Here is a 14,509-nt window from a genome sequence, read left to right on the forward strand (position 1 = left end):
GCTTTTATCTCCCTTATCTAATAAACATAGATACCACAGTGTTTTACTAAATAATATTAAAAATAGCCACTTAATAATTTCTAGTTACTCAACCCCAAAATTTCATATTAAGTTTCTAACTCAGGACAAAATTCCACCTGCATCCATTTGCACATGGCCTTTAAAACAATAAACACGGATCATTTAAGGCCCTGCTGATTTGCGAGTAGCCCTGAGTTTAAGGTTAACAACAATAATTTTCAGAAAAAAAAATCCAGATTTTTCATGACTTAGTGAGCCACTGTGTGATATTACATCTCTCAACTTCATTGCAGTGAACACTTCAGCAAATAATAGAATAGTTACAATATTTTAGAATTCTGTTACATACTACCTGTAGAAAGACCATTTCAACAGAAATTGCCGTGCTGCTTTAGGAAAGCTGGGTCTTCCTTCATATGGTTTCAACGCTTGCATCATTACATTATCAAGCCAGGCAGCCCACTGCTCCAGAGTGCTCTGCTGTTGAAGAGTCATCTTGAAATCTGTTTCTAGTCTCTGAACCATGTTGTCATCACACTGGCACACCCAGGAAGCCTGCTCCTGTTACAGCACATGGCAACTTTTGAATTAACCATACGTAAGACAAAGCACAGAATGTAACTCCTTCTGAAAGATTAAGCAATTCAATAGATGAAAAGGACAAAATCCACTTACTAGACAAACTAAGAAGCAGTTAGTATTTTTGTATTTTTATGTCTATTATTATTTGTTGAAAGCAAATGTGTGGGAAAAATGTAACAAGGAAGAGGAGGCATTAAATAAAGAAATGAGAACAAACAATGGAAACGACAGAAGTATGTTGTAGTTTTTCCACATTAATTTTCAAAAAAAGGCTTCTACTTTCCTCATTTGTGATTATTCTACTGGAACAATCAGGACTTGTCAGATTTTTTGGGAATATAGGCAGGGCAAGAAGGAAGAACAGTTAAATGGAAGGCTAAAGTAATAAAAGAAGCAGCAAGAAACCAACTGCAAAGTTCCTTTCGTTCTGAAGAAGTTAAGCTTAAAGACAATTTCTGTTATATTGTAAAATAAAGGTTTGTATGTAAACACTTTATATGACTGGATTGTTTTGTTTGCTAACCATAGACAGTAATAGCTTACACATTACTTGAAATACAACATAAACTGGATGCAAATGAAAAAACACACCCTGCATAAAATAATAAGCAATTTAGTCAATGTTATCAAGTTTACATAAGTCTAGCTGGTCAATTCAGAAACTAAGAGACAAAACTGAAGACTTGCTAACTGGCAGCCATGCCCTTAAACTCTAGTTATCATGTGCCAAGTTAACACCTCATTCACAGACTCTGTATCTCTGCTAACATATTACAACACTTAATCTACTCTATCTTTGGTCAAGTACTCTTGATTGCCTTTTGTTAGGATTATTAACACATATATTAAACCACTCATTCACAAGGAAAAGAGATAAACATAGAACTACCGGTAATTCTGGAACGTTTCACTTTGCTGGGCAAAAGGAAGAAAATTCTTTTCCTCAGAGGAGCAGAAACGTGGAGAAATTAAGCTTAGCGAAAATACAAACTTACATTCTGTAGCTAACTGGAAACTAGTTCTAATCTGCACTTATCTAATCAATTACTCAGGGCATCTTGTAAATTTAAGCATAGGCACTTAGATAATGTATACTAATGGTATTGTCTTTGAAATAATGAAACAGTCTCTACTAAAAACAATGCTGTGCATTTAATAGCTTTTAGAGACATGCAGAAGCTACACTACTGAGATCTAATTCGAAGATATCATTTATGCTAATACTAAGACATCATTCATGGTACCCATTCTAAGAATGTATTTGCTCTATATTTGCATAGAAGTTGGAAGAATATGTGCACTTCAAGACAGTAAACAGAAACATTACCCAGTTCTGATCTCTTACTTTCCTCAAGTGTAAGCTGTCACATTTGAACTGAATCACTGTACATACGAACCAGCAAAATATTCTCACTTCACTTTCTTGATAGAATAATGACAACTAACAATAAAGTTTAAAATCATAGAAGAAATGACTGTTGTGTTTTTTTTTTTAAAAAAGCCTCTTATTTAAAGCTACATTTTACCTGAACATTGGCAAAATCAACACGGTTAAGATCATTGAGCATCTGGTTGATTTGAGAAGTATTCTGAAGCACAGCCCGAGCTGCTTGAGCCAGGTGATTAAGAGATGTGTATCTTCGCAGAGTCTGGGCAAAGGCACTTACAGCGGCAACCTGTGAAGAAATTAATTTATTTTAAAATATTGTACTCTTTATCTGTAGATCAATTCTACAGATTGAGTCTACCTTAATTTTAATACTCTATATTAATGAGTCCTCACATGTGAATTACATCCTTGTAGCAGATCAGATAATGTCTTCCTTATAATTTTTTGACAAAGCTAAGTTATTTCCTCTCACATTATTTGATGCTTGAGGCTAAACATGAAATTTAGCACTGAAGTTAAAATGCTACTGCTTTTAGATGCTACTGCCCACTTGGTTTGCCATTGCAACAATAATACTGCAGCAGTTTTGTCTACCTTGGTTTGTATCATCCTCTGTGGAATATTGTTCATGGCATTTGAAAGCCAACCTTCAAGGCTTTTTGCAAAATTGCGAATGGCTTGGGTCAAGGCACCTGTGTATTAAAGAATAAAAACAGAATGAAAAGAAAGCAATGTTCCTGTCTTGAAATGTTTTTCACCCTCAGTATTTATGTACCCAGTGTCCAGTTCCGCTGTTTTTACTTACTAAAAGACAAATCCAGTCTAGGTTCAAAATGCCTCATTCAGATATAATTATGCAATAATGACTTCAGTTTGGGTTTAATAAACAGTTCTGACTTCCTCACCTAACAATCCTTCAAGAAGTTTGTGACCAGCAGTATTGTTTTGGGCACTTGTTTACAAGAACATCAGTAATTGCAGCAGTTGTTGTGATAGGAATTTCCATCACAAACTTTCTGCTTTCCATTTCATATAAGCACCTCTTTTAAAGAGCAAAACTCTGGAAAAAATTCCAGTTATTGGAATACTGCAGTTTTCTCAAACAAGCTGAAAGTAATCTTAATCCATCTCACGGTGCTGCTTACTTCAGTTTTAGGGAACAAAATCCAATATGCAGTGCTTAAGGATATCATCAATAAGCAAGATATAGGTGTGTCTTTCATGGACAGAAAGTGGGATTATTCAAATGGCTGTGGAATCTGTGTGCATTTTTGTTTCTTTAGTAAGGCACCCACAAAACTGCTGAGTGGCTGACAGAGATTTGGAGAGAAAGTGAAGAAGTCCTTACAGCACTCTGCACTGCTGAAAAATACAAGTTTTAGTTTTTCAAAGGAGAAGGACAGGAATTATTTTCCCAAGTAACTGCACCTGGAAGAAAGAAAATCGTATCTCCTGAGTAGTACAAACCTTGCTTTCCCATACCTACCACTTGCTCATTGACATAACAGCATCCACTCAAAGGGCTGCAAAAAGGAGGAGACAAAAAGGAAAAACTACAGGTTTCTAAAGACTAGTAGAGAATGAACACAGCTGCAGAAGTGAAGAGGAAAAAACTAGAAAAAGGAAATGATACTTATTTTCAAACAGTTTTAGCTATACATGAGAAGAAACTGTCCAAGTAAACACTGACTGGATTCTGTTTATAAGGCTGAATATTCCAGTAAAGTAAGAAATTAATGCTGATATAACTTATCTTTGAGAAATATTTTTTTACAATTTGAATTACTGATGATCCTTTTTTTAATAAAGCTTTCTACTAGCAAAGAAAATTTACGAAAAGAAAAAAAGTATTATTCCTGGCTTGTTTTTCACATCTCTTTAAATTTGCAGTGGAATCTGTATCAGTAATTTATATAACTCACCACACATTTGGACACTTAGCTGAACATAATTTCATCTTATGAAGTATCTGTATTAGCTGAACATTCTATGGTAACTGGTTTTTTTTCCCCCTTGAGGTTTCCACATGAAGAACAAGCTTTTTTCTTCAATCCTGTCAATCACCTAGCTCACTAGTGAGGCTTTGTAAATTATCTCTGTGCTCTTACTAATTAACTATGTATTCACTCACATTTTCCTACCTATAGAAAAAGAAAGTGCAAGTGGAAGAAATTGTAAATACTATATGAATGATACTTAGCTGTTTAAGGAAAATATTACTGCTTTTTCACTTCTAATTTGCTTATTAATTATTACTCTTTTCCAACTACATATTGCAAAATTATTTGCATCACTGTAATGCTCATCTCCATTAAAAATATGGAAAAGCAGCTCAGGCCTTAAGAAAGGCCTTTAACTAGGAAGAAAGAGGGGCAAATGAAAGGAATTCTAAGTTCTGAAGAAATAAAATAGCTAAAGTAGATAGATAATCAGGCATCAGCATTGTATAGAACAACCATGAGCTTCTCATGAGCTCTAGAGGTATCATATTAAACACAAAATTTTTCTCATACTCCATCCTTAGCCATTACCAAAACCTTAAGTACCTACATCCTCAAAACCTTTTAAGTTCATCTGCCATAGAAGAACAACAAAACCGTTTCAGAGAATTACATGATGAGTATGGTGCAAAGTAAATGGCCTGGGATAGTTACATGTTACCGGACACACACTAAATGATGTTGCAATGGCAGTTACCAATAGAAAGTTTGATTTGGTTAAGCACCTTAAAAGCTTGAGTTCTCAGCTGAAAACCCTCTGACATGCAAATCTCAAAAAAAAGTAAATTTTTGTCTGCCTGGAATAGTGTAATACAGTGTGGAAATATGTATAGCATAAATCTCCACCTATGATAGAAACTAACTCAGACAAGTTTTGTACTGTCCATTCTGTCACTTGTAAAGGTACAAAAAGTCCATTCTAAAACATAATAGCTCTGGTCTATTGCCAAGGACGTTAGATAATTACGGTCTTTATTCCTGACTCAAATGGACAGCATTTAACTTTTCTTGGAAAAGGAATTTTGCTGTTTTATACACAGCTATTCTTCATTCATTCTGTGGGTGCTAAATATTTTAGCTGGTAGATTTAACATAGAGGTTAAAAATAAAACATTTTTTTCCTTAATGTTTTTTTTTTCCTACTCCAGTACTATGTATCACACAGCTGAGTAGTAGAGTAATACTTTTCTAAAAGAAAAACACTGAAAACCTACACCTGAAAAAAGATAACCTTACAAAATCATACTTTCTTCAAGCACTTTCCAAATTAATACTTTTTTTTCCTATTTTGACCATCTGCTCTCTATATCTATCCATTTATTAAAGAAAAACATCATAAACATGCCTTTGATAAAGCATGTATAGTCCCCTTAACCTCTATGGAGTCCAAACTTTCCTATAAATGTCTATTTTCCCACAGAAGATGATGAATTTGTCTACTTCACCCAGCTCCATTATTGTCATAGTCAACCATTAAGCACAACCTTCAGCCTTCTTCTTGGTCTCTTGTAATGGCTGGAAATATTTTTAATTCAAAAGCAGGAGTTAAAAAACTAATAATATTTTAAATATTTAACAGTGAAGAGAGAACTTGTACGGACCACCATTAAAGGAAAGCTGACTAGAAAAAGCCCTTTAGTTAGCTGGTCCTAAAGATAAAAAGAAAAAAATACATTAGCTGTCTTCCAAAGGTAGCTCAGTGGGTGGACTTCTGAGCAGAAAACCACTGGACTGTCACAAGATAGAAGTCCCTTGGGATGAGTTTGGCCTGGGATCAGATGATGTGTTTGCATCAAGAAGTCTGATAATCATCCCCAAAACAGGAATGTCAAACACAGTAGGTATCAATTATTCAAATATGACTGGAAATTCTAGAAAGAAAGAAATAGCATGAAAAGGACCTGATGTTATTGATGTTAAATTATTGTCTCATTTTCTTGAAACCAAGCACTGGCAATGCCCAATGCATCTTATGAAACAAGGCAGGAAGACACCACATGCTAGGAAGCTATCATATGAAAACTTCTTTAGAGAATGACAGACTGCAGTAAAAGCAAGTGAAAAGCAAGGCACAGAGCAGGTTTAATTAAAAAACATGCCTGCACCACCTTTTTATTCAGAAAAGAACGTGCTTTTGGAAGAGAGGCTTTTAATTCAACCTATTACATTTGTGGGTTTATTTATCATTGCCTATTATATATATTATATATAATATATATAATATAATATAATATATATAATATTATATATTATATAGTGGTAGACTATATAACTCTAAAATTAATATCCCACCTACCTGCATTATCATTAGACAGAAAAGTAAAGCATCAAATATAAACCAATGCAAAATGATTTATGCAAGTAATGGTTGTCAATAATTGCATATATTTGAGAAAACATTTTCCTTTATTCTGCTCATAGACGAAAAGATAAATTATATCAATATCTACCAAGAACTCACTCTTTCCTTAAGAAAAAAGGTATAACTGCCTTTGTAAATGGCTGATCTTCAGCTTCCATACATTTCAAGTTCCAAAAATTTTTTGGATCATACATAACACCTAATTTTATTTCACTAACAAACAAAAAGTCAAGAAAACTTTTCTGCAAGGCAGTACCTGCAAGTATTCTTATGGAGTGCTTATTACTGCTGATGTCACTACAGCAGAATAGGTGTTCACAGCATGAAAAAATAGCTTTGCTAGCTGCACAACTAGATAAGTCCCTAATTAAAAAAAAATATTAAACCAACTTTATAAAGTGACAAATGTTTTTTAATAGAAAGGATGTAATATAGAGCAGTTATAAGGTATGTAGTGGGTTGCTAAAATGAATTTTTTAAAATATTTAGGACAGCATATCACAGAATCACAGAATCCCAAGTTGGAAGGAACCTCAGGGATCATCTAGTTCAACCTTTCTAGAAAAAGCACAGTCTAGACAAGACGGTCCAGCACCCTGTCCAGACGACTCTTAAAGGTGTCCAACGTGGCAAAGTCAACCACTTCCCTGGGGAGATTATTCCAATCATTGACTGTCCTCGCTGTGAAAAATTTTCCTCTCATGTCCAAATGGAATCTCAACAAGAGCAACTTGTGTCCATTCCCCCTTGTCCTCTCCATGTGACTCCTTGCAAAAAGGTAGTCTCCATCTTCTTTGTAGCTACCCCTTAAGTACTGGTACATGGTGATGAGATCCCCTCTGAGCCTCCTTTTCTCAAGGCTGAACAAACCCAGCTCTCCCAGCCTATCCTCATATGACAGGCTTCCCAGGCCTTTGATCATCTTGGTGGCCCTTCTCTGGACTCCTTCCAGCCTGTCCACATCATTTTTGTAGAGCAGGGACCAGAACTGCACACAGTACTGCAGGTGTGGCCTGACAAGCACTCAGTAGAGTGGGATAACGACTTTTTTCTCTCTGCTGGTGATGCCCTTTTTGATGCAACCCAGCATCCCGTTGGCCTTCTTCGCTGCAACAGCACACTGTTCGCTCATGTTGAGCTTCCTGACCACCAGGACCCCCAGGTCCCTTTCCACAGAGCTGCTCTCCAGCCAGGTGCTCTCCAGTCTGTCCTGCACTCCGGGATTATGTTTTCCCAGGTGCATGACCTTACACTTCTCCTTGTTGAACTTCAGAAGATTCTTGCTGGCCCACTCTTCCAGCCTATCCACATCTTCCTGCAAAGCAGCTCTCCCTTCTGGAGTGTCTACTTCCCTGTGCAATTTGGTGTCATCTGCAAACTTCATCAGGCTACACTCGATGCCGTTACCCAGATCACTTATAAAGATGTTGAATAACATTGGGCCCAATATCGATCCCTGCGGGACTCCACTAGTGACAGGTTGCCACTTTGAAAAAGATCTATTTACCGTCGCCTTTTGGGCGCGGCCTGTCAGCCAGTTCCCCACCCGCTGCACAGACCACTTGTCTAGGCCATAACACACCAATTTCTCCAGGAGGAGGCTGTGAGGGACCATATCAAAGGCCTTGGAGAAGTCCAGGTAGACAGTGTCCACTGCCCACCCTGTGTCAAGCAGGCAAGCCACTTTGTCACAGAAGGCCACCAGGTTTGTCAAGCACGATCTGCCCTTAGTGAAGCCATGTTGGCTTTTCCCAGTCACCTGCTTCAATTGACTTGTGATGGCCCCCAGGAGGATTCATTCCCTAACTTTCCCAGGGATTGAAGTAAGACTGATGGGCCTATAGTTACCCGGATCCTCCCTCGAGCTCTTCTGGTAGATAGGGGTAACATTTGCCTTCCTCCAGTCCTCTGGGACATCCCCTGTTCTCCAAGACTTCTCGAAGATTATGGAGAGCTGCCTTGCGATGATGTCAGCAAGCTCTCTCAACACACTCCAGTGGATAGCTTGACCCCTCATAGGGGTTCTGTAGTAGTTCATAAACTAACTCTTCCTTCACTGATGGTGGATCAGTGTTTGGATCATACGGCAGTTTTGTTCCCAAAGCCTGGGACCTGACAGTGCTGGAAAAGATAGAGGTAAAGAAAGTGCTGAGAACCTCTGCCTTTTCAGCATTGTTGGTGACTGACTCTTCTCTTCTGTTTAACAGTGGGCCTGTGTTTTCCTTCTGTTTCTGCTTGTGGTTGACATGTCTGAAGAAACCTTTCTTGTTATTTTTGACATCTATGGCCAGTTTCAATTCAAGCTGGGCTTTTGCTTTTCTAACTGCATCCCTGCATGCTCTGGCAATGCCCTTGTAGCTCTCAGCGGATAATCCTCCACTTCTCCATCTCTGGTATGCTTCCCTTTTAGATTCGAGTAGACCCAGGAGGTCATGTTTGAGCCAAGGGGGCCTCTTGCTCTGTTTACTTCGCTTTCCTTTGTACAGGATAAAAAAGAGAGTTCTTGAAGAACTCGCAGCACTCACTAGTTCCTTTGTCTTCCATGGAAGCATCCCATGGGATTCCTCCCAGCTGAAGCCTGAGTGAGCTGAAGTTTACTCTGCTAAAATCCAGAACCCTTGTCTTACTACTGACCTTCAGGATGCTCAGCAGGTTCCCGACCTCCAAAAATATGTGAGAGAATAAATGCTTTATAAAGGAGTTCAACTGTCTTCACATAAATTCATCTTCTATCAAAAAGAGCCATAAAAAACCACTGCTGGAGCAACGACGGATTCTAGTAAAATTAACTGTGAAAGAAAGCTGTAGTCCTGGCAATGGTTATTGACTTCTTTATACAGGATGTATGACAAAAAGAACAGTAGACTGGAATAATAAATTGGACTAAAAATTTCTGAGTTAATTGTTCATTGCCTTAATTTTCATTAAAATTTATTTCAGCAGGAAAGGAACAAAGACTGACTGTCTAAAAACAGAATCACAAAGATTATACATTTTTTTTTCAGACTAATCTAAGATTATATGTAGTGTTTAAATTAAAAACTATTGAGTTTAGTGGAAGGACTGAATGACATTAGTGTACATTGGCTGAAGGCCATAGAACTTATGTCTAAGTCTATCAGGTAGTCTAGATCTAGGATAAAAGGAAAACAGTTTTATCTGAAAATACAATACACAGAGAAAGAGGTACCTTTAATATGAAACTGTACCTTGAAAACTAGATCTACCAACTGCACTAAAATCCCCAGTTAATTTTAAAATAGAAAGCACACATCAACTCCTAGCACAACTTCCTATACAACAAAATTAAGGATAAATGATACGCAATACTTCCTTAACTTTCAAACTTATTCCTAAAGCTGCCCTGTGAGGCACAAGACACCATCACCATATACATGCATGCACAAAAATCCTTACAAAGTGTTTCAGGTGTTCAACTTACTAGGAATAGGTCTAAGGACATCAGGAATGAGAATCTCCACCAAAGCCTGGTACATCACATGGTCGCAGTTACACATCCATTTCAGAATAGACTCGTTCTTGCACAGAGTAATCAGCTTTGCCTTTGGAAGTCGACTTTCTATTTCACTCAGATTGCTGGTGTGAAAAGCATAGCAAATGAATGAATGATAATGCATTTACAGCAGGTAAAAACCTGCAATATGTGTTGAAGTGTATTATTTTATAAAGATGTCATAGATGACTCAACTACACCCAACAGACCTTCTTTACTCGTTGTGTCACATGGGAATGGATTTTAAAAATGCCTCCATAGTTCTGCTACAGCTCCTAAATTATGCAGAGGTATGAATGATCCTTTTGGCTTAAAAGAACTGGATAGAATGCTGGGAAAAGACACATTTAGTGTAGTTTTCCAAGCAAAGAAAAAAAAAAAAAGGATGACATGATCATTTCAAGACTGCACTTTGGCATACATTCAGTCTATACATAAATTTAATTTGAAAAATTAACATGTGAAAAAAAATATTACTTTGCAGGTAAAACCAGTATGATTTTTTTTATTTGACACTTGCATTATATTATCATGAGAAGCAGTAAATAAAGACAAACATTTACTGACCTTGGTTCAGTAATAGTAGTGCCATCAGGTGGAGCAGAGGGAGAATAGCGCCAGAAAGTTTGCCACAATTTTTCTATCAGGCTGAATTGAAGATTCACAACCACATCCAGTATTGCCTGAGAAAATAAAACTCAAGTACAGACTGTCTTCTACCCAGCTTCCCCCCACTCCCAACTCCAGGTAGATCTATAGCTTTTTGCCTTCATCACATAGTGGAGTAAAGGTACTTCTCAAGTTACCAACATCCATAAATTATCCAGCACTATAAACTTGTGTGCACATAGACCTGAGTAAGGCCAACTGCACATGCATGGAAGCCTCCAGAAATGAGCATGGCCTATGTAAACATATCAGAGGTATTCAACTAATGAAAATATTTAGTGCGACTGCAAACACAAAGGAAACCTGCCATTTTATTAATTTTCGTAATTCGGTATAGGTTTGAAAGCACCTTCAAAAATTACTTTAAAAAACATATTGTCCAATATCACATGTGGCTTAAATGTCTCAATGTTTCTTTAACATGAGAAAAAACTTACTGATTTTAATGTAAAAATAAAGAAATTATAATTTAATCTGATTTACTTTTCCTGTTGCCTAAACCGAAGACCTGTATGTACAATCTGAAGTCTAGTTTCTCTAACATTCTGCTAACACACACAACTACATTCTCAGCATCTACTAAATATTACTTTTTTCCCCCTGTAGAGGGGACCCTCCAGAAAAATCTTTCTTTTCTTCTAATGTCCTTTCCAATGAAATAAGCAAAATATCCTGGGGAAAAGTCACATACCACTAACATGGCTGCAATATATTTAGTATTACTGCCTTGTACTGGCCTTCACTAGAAGTCACAAACTTTAAAAAATAAATGGTTTACAGGAAATACCTCACAGTGCTCTCGATAAAGACTCTGCAGTGATTTGATGTCCTCAAAGGTAGTACCATCTGGTAGAGAAGATATTTCAACTTCTCCGAACTCTGGAAGTACTCGAGATGCATCTGTTTCCATGACAACATAATGAAAGAGGGCTATTGTGAACAGTGCCAGTTACAGTATGATTAAGAAAAAATTTAAGAATGATATGAAGTATATTCCAAAACGTCATAACGTTCAAAGAGAGAAGTCTTTCATACCCATTTTAGGTTAAAATTGTAAACAAATTTAGCCAGCATTTTTTAATAAAAAAGAAATATAAAATTATTCTTGAAGACATTAAAAAGACATCACGTACCTACTACATGTATATAGACAAGCTAACACACATTTTCAGAGTATTACAGGATGATTACAGGATGAAGAAAAATATAAATGTATGAAGGACTAATCCTTGAATAGTTTTTTTTCTTGTTCAGGTGAAGAGTTTCTATGTAGCTAGGTATGATGGGGCTTAGTAGACTCAATATGCATTTTTATTTGAAATTTACTAGACCTAAGTAGAGCCAATGTGTGCTTTTACTACTTGTCACAAATGTTTCCAAGAGCAAAGTGTTGGACTGAAAGGTACCTGGAAAGGAAGATTCAAAACATTTTAGTGCTATCCTTATATTCCCCATTATTTCAATAATACTGAAATTAGGCCAGAGGATTTGGTGCTTGAAAATCCCAAACAAATAAGCCTACACTGTCTGTAATAACACAGCCAGAGTCTTTCTACGTAAACAAATAACTAAATCACCATTTGTTTCCATTACTGAGAATACATGCTCAGCTAGTTGAATGAATCCACAACTTGGACATTTTTAAACACGAACTTTGGGGTTCTAGTTGAAACTATTTGGTTCTTTCCACTTATAACACCACAGCCCACTTTCAAAACAGCCCACTGGATGGCTAACCTGCAATAGCAATGCCCCCCCTTGTATGAAATAAAATGCACAGTAATGCACATGCAGGGAACACCTTTCAACACAGGAATTTCAATATGCATGTCTAATATAACTTGGCACAGCACCTGCATTGTGATATGTATAATATTAAATATATCACACAAATACAGAATTTGCATATTTTTTCCTTTTATACTTACACGATACATATTAAATATTACATAAAGCTTACAACATAGAACATGTAATTTAAGTGCTTTTTTTTCCTGTTGTGAGAATTTTAAAGCAGGCATGAAAACTTTAGAAGCAAATACTGTGCTAGTGTGACTTGATATTCACAGTGATAAAAAAGTCCATCTTACTTATTTACACAGCAGTATAAAACCTGCTTTCATACCTAAAAACTGTTGATGATGTTGACTTTGGGCAATTACAGTTTGTTCAACAGATGTGCCTGTCTGTTGACCACTTCCTGTGAAGCCATCTGCAACTCCATCCACTTTCTGCATAGGCTTATACCTACAAAAACATCAAGTACAAAGTTATCCCTTCTGTTCACTTCTTCATAAATAAGATCATACAAACTATGTTCCCTTTGATTTCTCATCCCAAAATAAAATTTTGAGGAAAAGTAACAAAACGATTTACACATTTTCATTTGTTTTGTAAATAGCAGAAGAAACAATTACTAAGGGAAGCTAGAGCATTAATAATGCATTATAGAATTAATAAAGGTGATATTACAGCACCACTACCAGTTTCTTGTGGAATTTAGCTTAGGAACAGCATACCATAAGACCAGCTAATTTACAGCAAAAGAATCCAATCTTTCCCTTTCCAAATAGCTTGACTTCCCAATAACTATGTAATTCAAAATTAATGTTTCACTACCTTAAGGAAAAACAAGTACTGTCTGAGGATAGTGAAAGACTTCAAAGTCCAACAGACTCCCCTCCTAAGCTTAGAAGGCCTGAGATGCTACTTGGAAACCTAAACTCTTCATTAGTCAATTCTCAGCATCTTTTATAAAGGACAAAAATCACAACGATACAAATGGGAATTCTGGCTTGGATGGTCAAGTGTTGTCTGAACAATCAGTCCCACAGGCTGAAGATCATGCCTGTCACTTCCACCACAACTGAGAATTTACTCTGTCCCAGGTCTTAATGGTAACATCCTGGACTCTTTGGACTTTTGAAAAAGAATTGCAGCCACTGGAAAAGAAAATGAGAGAAACCCCAAAGCTAAATAAAGTGTGTTTTAATGATCATTCAGATTGGAATTGTTGTGCAGACTGTAGAACTCCATGCTAACTTCAGAAATCTGACAATAAATTCCACTCTCAATGCATTACTTTGAGAAGCAGTTTAATCAGTTGGGAGCATTTCATTTTGTTTCCATTAAACATAAACCAGCATTGTCTCATGTAATTACTGAGATTTTCTTTAAAAGGAAGTTCCCATAAAAAACACCCGTTCAATATCCTCAGCATTCCTGACATGAATCTAAATATACAATAACAAAAGACAGACAGAAAGTACACTTTTCAACAGAAAGACTGCTGGCCTGATTAACAAATAGATTTATAACGTTAGGAATTTCAATGCTTGGGAAAAAAAGATGACACTTATAGCTATCCTGTCTCTAGGACATTTATATCAAGTTTCACTTTCTGCAATGGTTCAATAGCATCTTATACCTGTTGAAGACAATAGTGAAACTCTAGTCAACTTTAATAAAGAATAAAATTTCATCTCTGTTATCACAGTAGCACTGAACTCTTCTGGATAAGCTTGTTATTACTTGATAAATCTACCTGCAATCCAGGCAGTTCATCTGGGAAGAATTCTTAACTTCTCTCTCATTATACATTATAATTACAAATACCAGGCAGAAGATCAACTTCAGGATATATTTGTAAATCTAAACCTAGACCTTAAGACAGTTCCATTACATTCTGCAAAATGTATTCTTTTACTGACCCTTCACGTCATGAAACAGGATTCAAAATGTTTGAATGCATAAAAATAACACTCATTTAAGAGTTCTTCAGTTATGCAAAAAAGCTTTTAATTAAAGTATAAAAGCCAACTTAATCCTTTGGTGCAGGGAATCAGAATTATCCACCTACTTACTCCACCGTGCTTTATATAAAATATGCTCGGCAAATTCTTAATTCTGGTACTGTGGCAGGTAACTCATCACAGGAAGTAACCAGCTGCAATAGCATTAGCAAATCACTT

At 36.5% G+C, this 14,509-nt stretch overlaps 1 protein-coding gene across 4 annotated transcripts in view; it reads right to left on the minus strand.

The window, feature by feature from the left end:
• The window catches only part of RFX3 (regulatory factor X3), a 137,251-nt gene that overhangs the window by 10,985 nt on the left and 111,757 nt on the right, over nucleotides 1-14,509 (minus strand). For all 4 annotated transcript variants that reach the window (XM_064438070.1, XM_064438067.1, XM_064438069.1 and 1 more), the window contains 7 exons: nucleotides 12,664-12,785; nucleotides 11,326-11,438; nucleotides 10,437-10,552; nucleotides 9,798-9,952; nucleotides 2,588-2,685; nucleotides 2,130-2,279; nucleotides 374-582 (listed from right to left, as the gene is read on the minus strand). In XM_064438070.1, coding sequence (XP_064294140.1) covers nucleotides 374-582; nucleotides 2,130-2,279; nucleotides 2,588-2,685; nucleotides 9,798-9,952; nucleotides 10,437-10,552; nucleotides 11,326-11,438; nucleotides 12,664-12,785 — 963 coding nt within the window. The remainder of the gene's footprint in view (nucleotides 1-373; nucleotides 583-2,129; nucleotides 2,280-2,587; nucleotides 2,686-9,797; nucleotides 9,953-10,436; nucleotides 10,553-11,325; nucleotides 11,439-12,663; nucleotides 12,786-14,509) is intronic.

The sequence above is a fragment of the Phalacrocorax carbo genome, chromosome Z (assembly GCF_963921805.1).
Source record: "Phalacrocorax carbo chromosome Z, bPhaCar2.1, whole genome shotgun sequence".
Classification (NCBI taxonomy): Eukaryota; Metazoa; Chordata; class Aves; order Suliformes; family Phalacrocoracidae; genus Phalacrocorax; species Phalacrocorax carbo.